We start from the raw sequence: 16,809 nt of genomic DNA, 5'->3' as shown, positions 1-16,809 counted from the left end.
TTTCCCTCAGCGGCTCCTGTCGGGCTGGCAGGGGTCTCCCTCCCCCTCCTTCCCCCCGCCAGAGCGGTGCCCCGCTTTAGCATATATATACACTTGCCGACCCGACCCTCCCTCTGTTCCTTCTTACCGTAGGTGATGGCATTGGAACAATTCTTATCTCTCGCCTGAGAGAGTCCCTTAGCGTTAATAGTTATCAGTGTTGATGTTACTAGTTAGCAGTTTGTTAGAAGATAGTTAAGCTCCTTTGTTTTAGATGTTTGGTTAAATTCTGACACCGGCCCTGGGCAGCAGGGTATGCCACACGCCCAAGGCTTCAAGGCTTGTGCCACGTGCCGCAAGCCTATGCCGATTAGTGATCCCGACTCCTGTCTCCGTTGCCTGGGGGAATCACACCAGAAAGAGCGCTGCAAGATCTGTAAGGCTTTCAAGCCCAGAACTAAGAAAGAGAGAGACTTTCGGCTTAAACAGCTGCATTCATGGAGGCTGTATTATAGCCCTCCACTTCGACTCATCCGACCGCGGCACCGGTAGCCTCGGTGCAGAGTGCCCTGGCATCGGTTCGTGATCCTGCACCGGTGGGGCACCCTAAGCCTACAGCACCGAAACACCAGGACCGCCCCTGGCACCGGTCGTCTTCGCCAACCAAATAGAAGGGCCAACCCAAGGCCCGAGGGCGCTCCCCACATAAATAGCTAGCGCCCGTGAAGGACTTGAGTGCGCTAAAGGGCATTGCTGCCCCAGGACAGATCGCGGTGCCAGTGGCTCCGGCGCCGAAAGGCCCGTCGAGCCCTGGGATAAGCACCTAGAGTGAGGAGGAAGGGCTGGAGGAGCTTCTGGAACAGCCTTCCACGCTGGACACGTTTGAGGCAGCAAGGGACCTCATCGAATTGTCCGCGGAGAGCTCCCTCCAGGCCAAAGACAAGCATCCGGGGCCGACACCGAGACTGCCATCCAGAGGCAAACGGGCAATAGTGTGCCCATCAATAGTGCGCCGGTCCTGGTCGAGCTCCGCCTCGGTGGACTCCCGACTACCCTCGGCGCAGAGAGCCTCACAGGCGTCTTGCCCTAGCAAACGCCTGGCACCGGTCCAGCGTTTCCCGGCTCCTTATCCGAACAGGCACTGGGACGTTTCAGTCACGCGATCCCTGAGACCGACCACTAGCAGTCGTTCCCGGTCCCGAGGGCACCGGTACCGTTCCCGGTCGACAAGGCGCTGGTCCCGGTCAAGAAAGCGCTGCTCTCCGGTACCAGACCGGCACCACCGTGGCTCTCAAGGTCGCTGTCCGTGGTTTCTGAGGCAGACTCGGGCCATTCCAGCAGATATACCCACAGGGCACCAGCCAGCAGGGAACACCAAGCCCCTTGGCACCCACAGTGGGGCCCGCCAGGACAGTGGCCATTCTGGACTCCATGGGCCTACCACCAGCACCAAGGCCCCCCGTCCAGGTCCTCGAGATCCGGCCTTTCAGGACACTGGTCCCGCTCCCCGCAGGGGCACCCCTCCTCTCACAAGGAGGCCACGGTCTCCAGACCACCAGAGCAAGAGAGAGCCGACACAGCACCAAGCCCGGTACTGTCTCAGGCCCACTCAGCTGGACAGATTCCAGAGGAGCTCCCAGCCGGTGAGAAGCTGCAGGAAGGGCTAGAGGAGGAAGCACAGAAGGCTTTAACTTCTTCCTCCTCGCCAGATGAAGCCGTGGCGGGCACAGCAGTATCAGGCCCTCCCGCAATTGACCATCGGGCGCACCAGGAACTACTCCTCCGAGTAGCCCTCAATTTGGGGTTACAGGCAGAGGAAACGGTAGAGCAGGAGGATCCCATGATGGACATCTTAAGCCCTGAAGGCCCCTCCAGAATCGCGCTCCCGCTCATAAAAATGATACAGTCTAATTATAAGACAGTATGGCAAACACCGGCCTCCAGTGCACCAACTGCAAAGGGTGTAGAGAGGAAGTACTTCGCCCCCTCCAAAGGGTTCGACTTCCTCTTTTGTCACCCGACACCCTGTTCGCTGGTCGTATCCGCTGTCAACGAACGAGAGCAACATGGCCAACAAGCCCCGGCCCCCAAGGCCAAGGAGGCAAAGCGCTTGGACTTGTTTGGTAGAAAGGTCTACTCGTCCGGGGGCCTCCAATTAAGGATCGCTAATCAGCAAGCGATCCTGAACAGGCAAAATTTCAATTCTTGGGCATCAGTCTCCAAGTTTAAGGACTCCCTGCCACAGGGCTCGCAACCCGAGTTCGCAGCCATCGTGAACGAAGGGAAGGCGGTGGCCAAAACCTCTCTGAAGGCCTCCCTGCACTCTGTGGACGCAGCTGCCAGGACAATCGCGTCAGGAATGGTGATGAGGCGCTCGGCATGGTTACAGGCTTCAGGCCTTCCACCAGAGGTGCAAAATACCTTACAAGACCTCCCGTTCGAAGGGTCAGGCTTGCTCTCAGACCAAACGGATGCCAGGCTGCATAGCCTCAAAGACTCCAGAGCAACCCTCAAGTCGTTGGGAATGCACACCCCAGTGACACAGAGGAAGCCCTTTAAGCCCCAACCGCTGCAGCAGAGGCAGTACCACCCTCGCCCCAGGCAGGAACTGTACCACAGAAGGGGCAGAGACAACAGGCGTAGGCGAAACAACATGCCTAACCAAAACCAAGGCCAGGGCAAGCCGCAGCCTGGCAACAAACAAGGATTTTGAAGTTATGATAGAGGACAGCGTACCGACCCTCACACCGGATCCTCCCCTATGTTTCAGGGACCGTTTGTCCCATTTCTACCATGCTTGGTCCCGTATAACATCGGACTCTTAGGTCCTTCGCACGGTGGAGGTGGGATACACTCTTCAGTTCTCCTCGCCCCCTCCCTCCCACTCCCCATCCCCGTCCCTCTTCAGGGACCCCCTCACGAGCAACTCCTTATGCAGGAGGTGCAGGCCCTCCTCAGGGCAGGGGCAGTGGAAGAGGTCCCTCCAGACCTAAGAGGGAAAGGGTTCTACTCCAGATATTTTCTTATCCCCAAAGCAAAAGGGGGTCTCCGCCCCATTTTGGACCTTCGCAAACTAAACAAATTCTTAGTGAAGGCCTGCTTTCGCATGGTCTCCCTTGGCGCTATTATCCCATCCCTGGATCCGGGGGATTGGTACGCTGCCCTCGATATGAAAGATGCGTATTTTCACATCGCCATCTGCCCTGCTCACCGGCGGTTCCTGCGTTTCACCATCAACCAGCACCATTTCCAATTTATGGTCTTGCCCTTCGGCCTGGCAATGACCCCTCGAGTGTTCACGAAATCTGCATGTCTGTGGTGGCAGCCTTTCTTCGAAAAAGAAAGATGCGGGTATACCCATACTTGGACGACTGGCTCCTTGTGGGCAGGTCAGAGGACGATGTTCGCTCCCACGTGACACTGGCGTTACATGTGTTCCACAAGCTCGGTCTCTTGGTCAATATGCCCAAGTCCTCGCTGATACCCACACAAAGACTGGACTTCATAGGGGCAGTCCTAGACTTGGTGGAGGCACGAGCAAGTCTCCCAGTTCCCAGGTTCCTGGCCATTCAAAGAGCTGTAACCTCCATTCAACAATTTCCCACAACCACAGCCAAGTGCTGTATGCAACTCCTGGGGCACATGGCGGCTTGCACACAGGTAGTCAAACATGCCCGCCTGAGACTCAGACCATTACAGCTGTGGCTAGCCCAAGCGTATCGCCCCAGCAGAGACCCCTTGGATCTTGTAGTGACAATCCCAGCTCAGGTCTCAAACTTCCTCCGCTGGTGGCTCGATCAACAGCAAGTTTGCGAAGGGGTCCCCTTCACTACACCGCAGCCCACCCTGACGCTAGTAACAGATGCGTCAGACCTGGGCTGGGTGGCACACTTAGGGGACCTACGAACGCAGGGCTTATGGTCCAGGGAGGAAAAGTTGCTCCACATCAATGTGAAGGAGTTAAGGGCATTTCGCCTTGCCTGCCAGACCTTTCACGCTACCATAGAAGGCCACAGCATGTCAGTTCTGACGGACAACACTACCGCCATGTTCTACATAAACAAGCAGGGCGGGGCCCGCTCCTCTCCCCTCTGTCATGAGGCACTCCTCCTATGGGACTTCTGTATAGTCCACTCCGTTCAATTGGTGGCAACATATCTTCCGGGGGTTCAAAACAGGTTAGCAGACTGCCTCAGCAGGTCGTATCACATGCACGAATAGATGTTAAGAAAGGACATCCTGCATTCAATCTTCCGGAGGTGGGATTTTCCCCAGGTGGATCTCTTTGGCACCAAGGACAACAGCCAATGCCCTCGGTTTTGTTCATTCCAGAACCTCAGCCCGGGCTCCTTGGCAGATGCCTTCGCGATTCAGTGGGGCGGGAGCCTGAGGTACGCCTTCCCACCATTCCCTCTCATCCACAGGGTCCTGCTCAAGACCCGCAGGGACAAAGCGGCGATCATCCTCATCGCACCGGCGTGGCCACGCCAGTATTGGTTTATGACCCTGCTGGAACTGTCATTGACCGCCCCGATTGCCCTACATCTGCACCGAGACCTCATCACACAGGACCGGGGTCACCTACTCCACCCGAACCTACCGTCGCTACAGCTCACAGCATGGAATCTCTGTGGCTAAACGCTACAGAGAATAGGTGCTCCCACCAGGTCCAACAAATTCTCCTTGGTAGTAGGAAGCCCTCTACAAGAGCGACTTACCTTGCCAAATGGAAGAGGTTCTCCCACTGGTGCGAGCCTAATCACATACAGCCTCTGAAGGTCTCCATCCCATCAATACTGGACGACTTGCTGCACCTCAAACATCAAGGGCTCGCCCCCTCCTCAATTAAAGTGCATCTGTCCGCCATATCGGCGTTCCACCCGGGAGAGTTGGGGCATTCAGTATTTTCCAACCCCATAGTAGTCCGATTTCTCAAGGGGCTGGAAAGGGTGTTCCCCTACTCATGCCCGCCGGTCCCTACATGGAACCTTAACCTGGTCCTAACTAAGCTCATGGGATCACCCTTTGAACCCCTAGCCTCTTGCTCTCTCATGCACCTCTCATGGAAGGTAGTGTTTCTGGTGGCCATTACATCGGCTAGGAGGGTGTCGGAGTTGAGAGCCCTCACTTCGGAGCCTCCATATACAGTTTTTTATAAGGACAAGGTGCAGCTCAGACTGCACCCCAAATTTCTCCCTAAAGCGGTCTCGCAATTTCATATGGGGCAGGACATTTGTTTACTGGTATTCTTCCTCAAACCCCATACAGACCCGAGTCACCGCAGCCTGCATATCCTCGATGTCCGTAGAGCCCTGGCGTTCTATCTGGAACGGACCAGGCCATTTCGCAAGTCGACACAACTGTTCATTGCCATTGCGGAGAAAATGAAAGGCCGGCCTGTCTCGGCACAACGATTATCATCATGGATTGTGCTTTGCATCCGCACATGCTATGAGCTCGCCAAAGTACCAGCCCCGGCGATCAGGGCTCACTCGACAAGGGCCCAAGCATCCTCGATGGCTTTCCTGGCGCAGGTTCCACTCCAGGAGATCTGTAAAGCGGCCACCTGGTCATCGGTGCACACATTCACAGCCCATTACGCAGTCCATTATCAGAGCAGAGAGGACGCAGTGGTCGGCAGGGCTGTGCTTCAATCAATTGTTGCTTGACTCCTACCCTCCTCCTATGGTAAGCTTGTGAGTCACCTAACGTGTAATGGATGTGAACAATCACTTGAAGAAAAAAAATGGTTACCTACCTTTTCGTAACTGTTGTTCTTTGAGATGTGTTGTTCACGTCCATTACACTTCCCACCCTCCTTCCCCTCTGTTGGAGTCACCGGCAAGAAGGAACCGAGGGAGGGGAGGGTCGGCAGGTGTGTGTATATATATGCTAGAGCAGGGCGCCGCTCTGGCGGGGGGGACCCCTGCCGGCCCGATGGGAGCCACTGAGGGAAAAAGTTTCCAACGTCCGTGCACGCGACGCGCACACACCTAATGTGTAATGGACCTGAACAACACATCTCGAAGAACAACAGTTACGAAAAGGTAGGTAACCGTTTTTTCTGTCCCTCTCTAGCCACCTCCCTAATTAAAGGATAGGAAGAGTGGGGATAGCGCAGGACAGAATGGAAGCTACCCACATCGTAGAGTGGAGGAGAGGGTAAGCTGAGTCACCTCTGAGTACTGAACAAGGAGGCTACATTTTTTTGTATAGATATTTAAGTTTTAATTTTTGAATCTGAGGTGATCTCATACAAACTGGGAGTGGATGATATTAACCTAAAGGTGAAAAAATTAGGCAGGCAAAAAATTGTGATATTTAAGCCAGTGTTACGATTTTTGAAGTCTGATCTATGATTTTGTATAGTTGAGGTTGCTCTTACTGCTTTCTGATAACACTGGTGTGGGCACATTAAAGCGTGTGCTCCTTCTGTTTTATAGGAAGCTTCCATTCATTGTCCACTAACTCTTTCCCCACAAATGCATGTACCAGTCTGGGCACGCTGTTTATCCTCACCAGTACCTTCATCCCTGATGAGGCTCTATTCCCACAGTTTTCAGAGCATAGGTGTTCGGGGCAGGTGGATGTAGGTCATCGCATACTGCCCCTTGAAAATGCATGGCCCAGTCTAATGTCTGCTCAGATGTCTCCAAATTTGGACCAGCCCTGCAAAACCTGATCCTGTGTTCCTTCTGTACCCTAAATTCTCCTTGATTTGCTTGTCCGTTACTTCTATTTAAGACCTGTTTTTCAAATTATATTTGCAGAAGCAGGAAACCTCTCAGAATAAAATATACATGCGTATCATGAGGCTACTTTTTACTTCAGTTAGCAGTTCCCCTCTCCATACAGTTTAGTTACCTTTTAGGTTTCTTGGCACTGCTGAATTCTAGATAATGCTGAAACATACTTCCCAGCTGACTGATGAATGGTAGCATTTGTAAAATAATTTTTTTTTTAAAAAGATTCTTGCTGACTTCAGCTCAATATTTTAAAATATAATTGCAAATACTTTCCACACTCACATTCAATTTTTTTGTTTTCTTGGTTTTTTTTCCTTTGTGGGGGCTGGGATGCAGAGGGTTTGGGGATGGTTTCATTTAGTGCCAATCTAGGCTCAGGCTGCCTCTACTGGCCTCGGGAATGAATTTCTTCTTGGATTTGTAATGCACTGCCCCTACACCGCCACCCTCAAGTTCCTTCTAATTATAGATTTCATTATACTTTGACTTCTTGCATTTGTCTGAGCTTTTTGTGGTTTGGTTTTTCTTCTGTATTTATTTGTTGTTTTCTTCCATGCAAGTCACATAGGATTGACCTGCTGCAATTTAACCAACACAGTAGGAATTCAAACCAGTATTTCAGATGAAAAACAGCTTCTTTGAAATAGTCCTATCATGTCAGGGGATGGGGAACCGTGCCCAATGGGAGCTGCTGGGGGCGGTGCCTGAAGCAACAGCCACCCCCACCCCCCTGTGCCCCTCCTTCCCCAGGTTCCGTCCGCTTCCCGGAGCGGTGCGGGGGCAGGGCAGGCAGGCAGGGAACCTGTCCTGCCCCCGGTGCGCGTCGGGCTGGAGCCGCTCTAGGTAAATGCTGGGGGAGGGCAGGGAGGCTGCGGGTCACGAGGAACTCCTGGGCCGCAGAAAATAACCCCGGCCCATGGGCCACGTGTTTGAGACCCCTGGGCTAGATGGAACTTTTGTCTGAGCCAGTATGGCCGTTCTTATGTTGGCTTAATCACATTTAAAAAATATAATTTACTCTCTGTTTCAGCGTTGGCAATAGTGATGTTTCACCTTTCTAGCATACTGAAAAATGAAGAACCCTGAAAATGTAGCATTGCTAATTGTCTGGGGTTGTACAGAGGAGAAAACACTTGGTATTGCTGTCTATAAGTATATGAGGATAGGGCCAAATTCTCATTGCCAGCACAGAAACTGAGTAAACAGGCTTTGTAGTGAGGACATATACAGAAAGTATCTGTGTCCTTTCTTTTCCCTTTCCCAATGTAGAACTAGAGCGTGGGGCTTCTACTCTGTAACATCTACTGTAATCTCCTGGTTTATAGTAGCAGCTTCGTACCCCTTCATGGAGCTTTGTTCTGTGGATCTGTATAGTTATTGGTCCTACTGGCCCTGCCTTGAGAGAGCTTCTCCCCGCCCATGCACATGTACAGTCACAGGGCAGAGTTCAGAGGTATGCATAGGAGTGCAGAGTCCCTCTGCGTGGTCTTATTACAGCCTTCCCTCCCTGTAGTATCACTGTAAGTATGATCCTCTACTTGCCACTTTATTGGGATGACTTAATATATTAGCTGTACACTATACAGAATGATCTAGTACTCCATCCTCACTATTATTTTATCCCATTCACTTCTGTTCTTTACACAAAAGGAATACGTGGATAAATTATGTGTGTTCTACTCGTATCCATCGTAAGTAGGCTTCACAGAATTCAATTTGTATTTTTTATCATTTCAGTGGATATCCGTGTTTATTTTTAAGCATTGTTCTATTTTTATCAATTTCAGTTTTCACAGTTGGGCAAAATTATGCATCTTAAGCGCGTTTTTTTTTTTCCCCTCTTAAATTTTCACCGTTGGGGCAATCCTGATACCCAGTGGCCTACTCTAACCACTGGAAACACTTCTTTACAGGGTGACCTAAGGGCATATATACTATAGTCTAGTTTAATAGCGTTATGAAAACTTAAATGAATACAGTGTATGTTTACAGTTAAACTATTCTAAGGCCTGTGGCAAATTGCTGGCACTACGATGATGGGTCTCGTGCTGTCTCTTCTTGGGGCGGGGGGGTGTTCAGGGCGCCATTTCTTGCCCCTGAACTGGAATATTAACTGCCCAACTAGTGTCCTAGAGGAGGGGAGTGGAGAGGGAGGGACCCGGACCCGGGCCCGCCCTCTACTCCGGGTCCCAGCCCATGGGCCCTAGGGATAGTGGTAAACCACTTGAACTAGCAGTTCCTTCCCCTGGGCTACTTCCCTCTCCTGCCCTTCAGCTTGTGTGTGTGTCGGGGGGGAGGACTTCCTGCCCTCCCTCTGCACAAGCCAGGTGCCCCTTTAGCTAGGGTCTTGGTCCTTTTAGCCCACTGCAGCATTTCTCCAAACTTTCCTCTGCTTCCCTCTAAACTGCTCTAACACCAATCCATTCTGTTTCTACTTCTTCAAACTGCTCTCTGCTTCAACACCAATCCTCTCTGCTCCAACTCCTTCCCCTGTCTGATTGAAGCAGGGGTTTTTTATCAGGTGTCTGACTTCAGGTGCTCTAATTGGCTTCAGGTGCTCTAATTAATCTATAGCAAACTTTCTTCCCTCTACAAGGAATAAGGCTCCCTTCTAACCCTCTCCTGCTGCCCTCTGGCCATGCTGTATCACAGGCCAAAGTCTGCTCTCAGATGTGGGCATGCAACTCACATTGACTTTAGAGGGAATGATAAATACATACTTGATGGCAGAATTGGCTGTGAATACAGTTAGTCCAAGATCTGATACTGCAAAATAATAAAAATAAAATGCCCCCCTTTTTTTTTCATGTGAAGGATAAGGGTACAGATACTCCACTACTGATAATGACCTGCTTTCATCAAATAATGTATTTCATAGTTTAACAAGCTCTTTCTTTATCCTTTGTAGTTTGGTATCTGAGCATGGATATCTTTACTGGCACGCTGTCTTCATACCATATAAGTGACATAAGACTAACTCTGGCTCATTCTTCCTCTTTCCAGCGGTGTAGGCACTTTCTCTTGTGTTTAGTGTTGTTGATCTTGGTGAAGAGGGTTTTTCCAAGTTCTGTAAACTAAACAGGATTTGAATCAGACAGTATCTCACCTTGATAGTACAAACAGGTTACAGATCTTCAGTACACAGGCTGCAATTCTCCTCCAGCCTGGATCACCTCCCCAGTTCAAAGTCTTTGTCCTCCAAACATGTTTCCAGGTGTTGAGTTGTGGGGGGAGTGAGGCCAAGTGGTGGTGATACTTTCTCTCTTTTATAGTTTCTTCCAGCTTCCTGGAAAGAACCTTTGCTACGATGTGGGTCAAGCAGCCTTCATTGTCTATGTGCTATCACTGAGAAGTCTCCATATACAGTTTCTGGGATAGTCCTGGGGAGTGTGGATTCCCTTTAGTGGACCATCAGCATATCTTGCTCCTCCATTGTTATACCTAAAAGGCTGGGTGTGGGTGTTCCCAACCTTCTGACATATTTCATTAACACACATACAGCAAAACTTCATAACTTCACATACAATGATAGCACACACAATTCAACAGGATATTAATGTTCAGCAGATCAAGACTTTTAAAATGATACATCACAAGGCATACTTCGTACAAAACATATCATAATTATATGACAATGGTGAATATGGGGGTTCCAGGGTGTTGCTTTGAGGCACAGAGTACCACAGACGTTACATGTTGAAATACTGCTTTTTGTGACCCTGCGACTCAAATACATTTGAATGTTAAAATAACTCTTTGCGGGGTGAAGTACTATATGCGATCTATTTACTTAACAGGCACATTGACCAAAATTCATTGACACCAGGGATGAACTTGACTTAATAATATCAAGAGGTCTGTTTAGAACTCTACTAGTCATTACATAAAATAAACGGATACATATCACATTGTACAAGTAGGTAATTTAACAGTCCTGGAGAGGAATTTCTTAAAACATAACACTTGAATCACACAAATCTGTAATTGTGCTCATAAAATTGGTTAAAAAAATAAAATAAACCTAACCTACTGTACAGTTATAGCTTTGAGTAGCATGACATATATAATTGCTAACTGTTGAGTCGTGCCTTATCAGAATAGAATTGTCAGTGAGATGACATCTATGGAGGCTTGTGGAAGTCATCAGTATGACTTGACAGAAATAGAAGTGGTTTGGTTTTGCTAGTAGATTTATTGGAATTCTTTTAAAATCTGTAACTTGCTTTAATTGATCTAGTTCAGTAGTTACTTTTGCTTTTGGAGTATATAAGAGAAAAACAGCTTTATATAGGAAAGCTGCAATATCTATTGAATGATGAATATAACGTTGGGTGCAATAAACTTGTACCAGTTCTTAATTAAGGAAATGAGATGCTGATGTTGTATTGTGTTAACTTAATTAGATGTCCTCTGAAGGCAAGTGAGATGCTTGCAGCAGTTGAAAGTGCATTTGTTAAAATGTGCTTGTCCTTATTCTTGGACTAACCAGTATTTCATCTTCTTCACAGCAACTATAGTTCTGAATGGAAGTGGCTTGTAGACCGAGCTAAAGTTGGCTGCCGTTGGACATGGCTTCAAGCCCAGATTTCAGAGCTAGAATACAAAATCCAACAACTAACTGACCTTCACAGGCAGATACGAGCCACCAAGGTATTGTCTCTGTGCTCATAAGTGGGCTCTTCAAATAATCCATGTACAGTGTCTCCAGTAATTTTTCTTTCTTTTTTTTTCTTTTTTTTTTAAACAGTTCTGGTATCCAAGCAAAGTATTACAAAGGTTAATGAGAAGATGTCAGAAACAAGAAGCATGGTGATATAGAGGGCATGAGCACAGGTTTGGGAGTCAGGGACTCTTGAGTTCCAATCCCTGCTCTGTCACTGATTCACTGTGGCTTTAGGAAAGTGACTTTAATTTCCCTATCTATAAAAAAGAAACAGTAATTTTTTGTGCCTACTATATAAAAATATTTTGAGGACTAATAAGTTAATGTTTCTACAGTACAGTGCTTTGAATATGTCAAATGCTAATTATAATTAAAATTACAGTATGATATCAACTGTTTTGTTTGCACAGGTTTGAAATAAAAAGTAAGGAAGTCAAGATTACTAAACTCTGATAATGTTTTAGGAATGTTATGCTAAATCACGCTATTCTTAGCACTTCAGTTCTGTAGGCCAGCCAACTCATTCCCTGCATAGGAAGCCAAAAACTCATCAAGTTCCTGCTCACTAATTGTTCCTGTTGTAGTGGTGGTGGTGAAAATAGTTTCTAGGGCTTGCTTTGCCCCTCTCCTTCTGTGGAACTATCAAGAAGGTCCACCCATAGAACTCTTGAAATCCATGTAGTGCCTATATGTATGTCCTCTGTCTCTGCACTCCTTCACACCCCACACCTATCAGCATGACTGTGGGGGTTGGAAAGAAATATGCAACATGGCAGTGACTAAGAGCCAGTATTCTTAGTCATGTATTTCCTTAGTGGTAGGAGGTATGTTGCCATGTGTCCCAGCCCCATCCCTTCTGAGAGGATAATGCTGCAGAAGTGATACTTCCTCCCTCACATCTGGGTCAGTCTCCTCAGATTGGAATTTCTCTCTGCCCCTGCAAGTGGAGGGGATGATTTGGCCCTATATTTTTAATCACATCCTTTGCAGTTTTTCATCCCCTTTTATCAACAGTGTTGTTTAGGCTTTGGCTTTATATCACTTAGTGAATGTCGATATCTGTTTGCTTTGCCGTTTAGTGGGTTTATCCTGTTACAGTTTTTAAAATAATTTGGGATTTGATTTGTATAGTTTGAATATTGTACCAAGGCAGTAGCTATGAAAAGGCATGAAAGCTGATTGACAAACTCTTTCTTTTCGGTCTCTTGGCTGGCAGGTAGTACACTTAGTACACAAATTCTAATGCTAAATTTTTAATTCTAAATTTTAAGATTTGGGATTTTTTTTAATATGAAACAAATGTGAGTTTACAATGTTTTGGGGAGGTGAAACATCTAGTCTGAACACTAAACTAGAGTGGTATTGGGGAGATCCCACTCTGTTGGCATCCAGGGGTACCAGGCGAGAGCAATCCCTCTTCCCTACCCATATGGATTCAGAGGCGGAAGAGCAGGGCTCTAGGGAGCCGAGAGACTCTTCTCATTGGAAAACAGTCACCCAGAAAAAGTCATTGGAAAACCAAAAACTGCTCTGTTGCCAAAACTAAATGCTTTGGTTTTCAGGTTCTTGGGGTTTTTTGGGGGGGCGGGGTTGACCAACAAAAAAAAAAATATTTTTTATTGTATTTTTCTGTGGCAACTCTCACTTCCATTTTCCAACCATTTCTGCTTACAGTCCCCCTGGCTACAGGCCAGCCTCCTCTCCTTACCCTCCCACCTTCTCTCCATTCCTCTTCCCCTTTCCTTTTTGTTTCTCCCAACCCCTAACCCTCCCCTGTTAATGTCTCTCATCTCTTCCTTTTTTAAAGTCTCTTGTTTCTGTTAACTCCTTTCCTTTCTTCTTTCCCCTCTCCCCCTCCAGTTCTGCAATATATTAATTAAAAAAACTCCAATGAAAAACAGTTTTTAAAAAATGGACTTTTGCCTGCATCATGTGGCTTGTGTTTTTTTTCCCCTTTCTTCTTCTCTTTTTGAATGTTGTGTTTAGATTGTAAATTCTTCAGGGCAGGGACTGTGTGTCTTCCTTTTTGTTTGTAGAGTATCTACTATAACTGAATCGTGCTTTGTGCCTTTTTTTGAGTACCACACAAAACAAGTAATAAATAAGCTGCATACTAGAAAATCAAGGGAGGATTGCCATAGCAAATATCAAAGTAGGCTCAAACTACGTATTTTTCTCTTGTTCTAAAAGTCTTTTGTTGACATGAATGGCAAAGAGACATGATTACTTTACAAAATGCAACAAAAAGGATTTGAATTGTCTTTTTCATCCACCCTGAACCAAGGTCTGTGACTGTCAGCTTGCATTAGAGAGATTCAAGGCTGGCAGATCCTTCCTTTTGACCTAAGAGAAGGATTAGAAGAAACTGGATTTCTCTGGTCACAAGGCCTAGTTTTCAGCTGCTCTGGCTGTGTGGACCTCAAATTATCATATGATAATGGTCAAGTACACTTATGTTTGGGATAAGCGTTAGTCACACCTGGACCATCTCCTGATAATTAGCACAGAGAAACCAGAACCAGCCTGATGGAGAGCCAGTATGTCTGCAAACATTTCCATTCAGTGGACATGTAGGTCATGGGGGGAGGGATAGCTCAGTGGTTTGAGCATTGGCCTGCTAAACTCAGGGTTGTGAGTTCAATCTTGAGGCCATTTAGGGATCTGGGGCAAAAATCTGTCCGGGATGGTACTTGGTCCTGCTGTGAAGGCAGGCGACTGGACTCGACTCAGTGACCTTCAAGGTCCCTTCCAGTTCTATGAGATGGGTATATCTTCATATAATTACCACACCTAGGTTCACTGCAGCAGTTCTTCCATTTTTAACTTTGCTCTTGGGTGCACAACTTGCTGTTTAGTTTGAACAATACCTATCTATCTATACCTGTCTCATAGAACTCGAAGGGACCCTGAAAGGTCAATGGAGAGATTCAAGAAGACAAGGGCATCTCCATGTTGCTTATGTCCCTCCCAGTTTTCCTTCTTTAAAAAAAAAATCCTTATTCTAGATTCTAGGGCTAGTTGCCACTGAGGCAGGACTCAAGGTATCATTGTGATGTTGAGGAGGACCATTCAATAAAATCACAAACATGGAAGTATCACAGGAGCCTCAGCAAAGGCAGAGACCATCTTCCTATTGGGTATTAGAAGCTATAGAGGCTTCTTGATTGAGTTCCACACCATACCGTTCCTTCTTCCTCCATAACTTTTAAGTGAGCACACTCATTAGAAATCAAAACATGAGAAGATGAAGTGGGAAGATCCCATCCTTTCATCACTGAATAGTAGCTCTAATTTATATCTGGATAGCTCTAAGTACCAGATTTACGCTCCCAGCTAATGCCACCAAATTCCAAGTTTCTGTACGCTTTGCTAAATGGAGAAGAAACACATAAGTTCAGGCTAATGGCAATTTAGCATGACCAGTTGAGGAGATAGGTTTGGTTGTCTCAAACCTCTGTTTTGGTTATTGTTTTATTTTACTATATGCTATAATGTCTCTGACTTTGCAGTTTCTTATTTTAGGAAACTGATTTGAATGCTTTTTACACTTTATTTTTGTAATATTTCTTGTGGAGAACAAAGTAAAGTGGTTTTTTTTTGTTTGTGTGTTTTTTTTTAAACATCTGGTGTTCATTACTATGAAAGGCGATATTTATCTTTTTAAACTATTTATACTCCAGATGAGATACCGCAAAAATACATTGAGGCTGATATCTTATTCCTGCAGATGGCCTTGAAGAACAATGGGATTCATAGAAAAATACTTTATATAGGATTGTTGCCTCCATAAATACAAAACCAAGAAAATGCATAACTCCAAAAAAAAAAAAAACCAATTTATCTTGAATTATGATGAAAGGCTGTTTGTGTTGTTTCATGCTTTGATGGATTAGGGAGAGAAACCTTGACATTTTGCGTGGGTGGCAGCAGTGGGTGGGGGAGGGAGAAGGGAACATTTTAAAGACTTTCAGAGTAAACCTCTGAGCTGTAAAGATGTTAACTAACTTGGAAATCAAATGGTTTTTTTTTTTCTACAAAGAGGAAATCATCGTAAAACATCAGGCAAAGGATCACATACTTGATATAATCAAGTATGGATTTCTAATTTGAATTTTGGCACAGGCTCTGAAACAGTCCTATGACACATTGTAGATTTAGCGCTGCTAAGGAAAAAAATGAATGTTACAGCTTTACTATCACTTAAATTCATTAAGTAGTATTTACATATTGTATGTACTGGGCATACTCAAAACTGTTCCAAAGAGTTGCTGTGGGCTTAAGAGGTATGTTCCAGATTGACTGCCACTTGAAAATGATTTAGGAAGGTTAATTTGTTGTCCACCAACTGTTTTCAATTGCTGTTGTCTAGGGGATGGTGATCTTAGAAGAATTCCCACTTCCAAAAGACATTTTGAAGAAGCAAACACAATTGACAAACCCAGAAGCTTTATTAAACACCACGGGGAATTCTCAAGCTAACCTTGAGAGACAGGATTCTTTGCCGGAACACGATTTTGAAATGTCACCAAGCAGCCCTACTTTACTTCTGCGAAACATAGAAAAACAGGTAAAGTAAAATAAGGACTGAGTGTCAAATGGAGCCAAGTGACCTATTACAGAATTAGGGCAAGCTACGTGGTATTTATTCACAGAACCGTAAAGATATTTCACATTCCTAACAGTGGTTGCTGATGAATTTAAGATCTTAAATAAATAAATTGGTCACTAGGTTTACAAATTAACTTTTCATTACTAAAGTGTCTATAATTCTGTTTTGATTTAATCAACGTGGCCATCCTTTGTTTTAGAGAAATAAACATCAGGTTTCTGCACAACAACTCTAACCGATTCCCATGTAACTTCTTGTCCTTAACAATTTAGTTTAGTGCATTTGTGCTACTGTTTCTCATTTCACAAAATTGTAGTCCTGTAAATGAGTGCAACTTTTCTGTGAAAGTATGTTACATTTAAAAAAAACCAAAAAACACACCCCACCTTTGTTCACCTTCTCTCCCTAACAAATATAGGGCCAATTCTGTGAAAAGTTACATCTCTGTAACCCCACTAACTTCTGTGGCATAGGCATTGCTGAGAACAGAATTTTGATGCACAGTGTCCCAAATATTAATTTCCAAGTTGGATTCTAGGAAATATGGTGTAGACGCTAGAAGGTTTTCCTTTCCCTACAAAGTGTGCAATTAAAGATATAAGGGGAACATGGTGAATCAACTATAGGAAACTTGTTAGGATAATGTGGACTAAAACTTGCCTTTTTATTATGTCAAACAAGGAAAATATAAGATTGATCATACATTTAGATACATCACTGGGAAATCTAGTAAACTTTTTAAAAGTCAGATTAAAAGTACTTTCAGGTACTACACCTGTTCCATACTGCCCTTGCAAAGTTTTTGTGACTTT

The 16,809-nt window shown here is 45.9% G+C and overlaps 1 protein-coding gene across 7 annotated transcripts in view; it reads left to right on the top strand.

Moving 5' to 3' along the window:
- KANSL1L (KAT8 regulatory NSL complex subunit 1 like) overlaps positions 1-16,809 on the top strand; it is a 102,321-nt gene that overhangs the window by 23,336 nt on the left and 62,176 nt on the right. For 6 of the 7 annotated variants that reach the window (XR_010591376.1, XR_010591374.1, XR_010591377.1 and 3 more), the window contains exons 3-4: positions 11,234-11,375; positions 15,758-15,955. The exons of the other annotated variant lie outside the window; for it this stretch is intronic. Coding sequence is in view for 3 of the 6 variants with exons in the window: in XM_065561077.1 (XP_065417149.1) it covers positions 11,234-11,375; positions 15,758-15,955 (340 nt within the window). In the remaining 3 variants the exon portion in view is untranslated. The remainder of the gene's footprint in view (positions 1-11,233; positions 11,376-15,757; positions 15,956-16,809) is intronic. 7 annotated transcript variants of the gene reach the window in all.

The sequence above is a fragment of the Chrysemys picta genome, chromosome 11, assembly GCF_011386835.1.
Source record: "Chrysemys picta bellii isolate R12L10 chromosome 11, ASM1138683v2, whole genome shotgun sequence".
Lineage (NCBI taxonomy): Eukaryota > Metazoa > Chordata > Testudines > Emydidae > Chrysemys > Chrysemys picta.
This window is presented reverse-complemented; position numbering and strand designations above follow the sequence as displayed.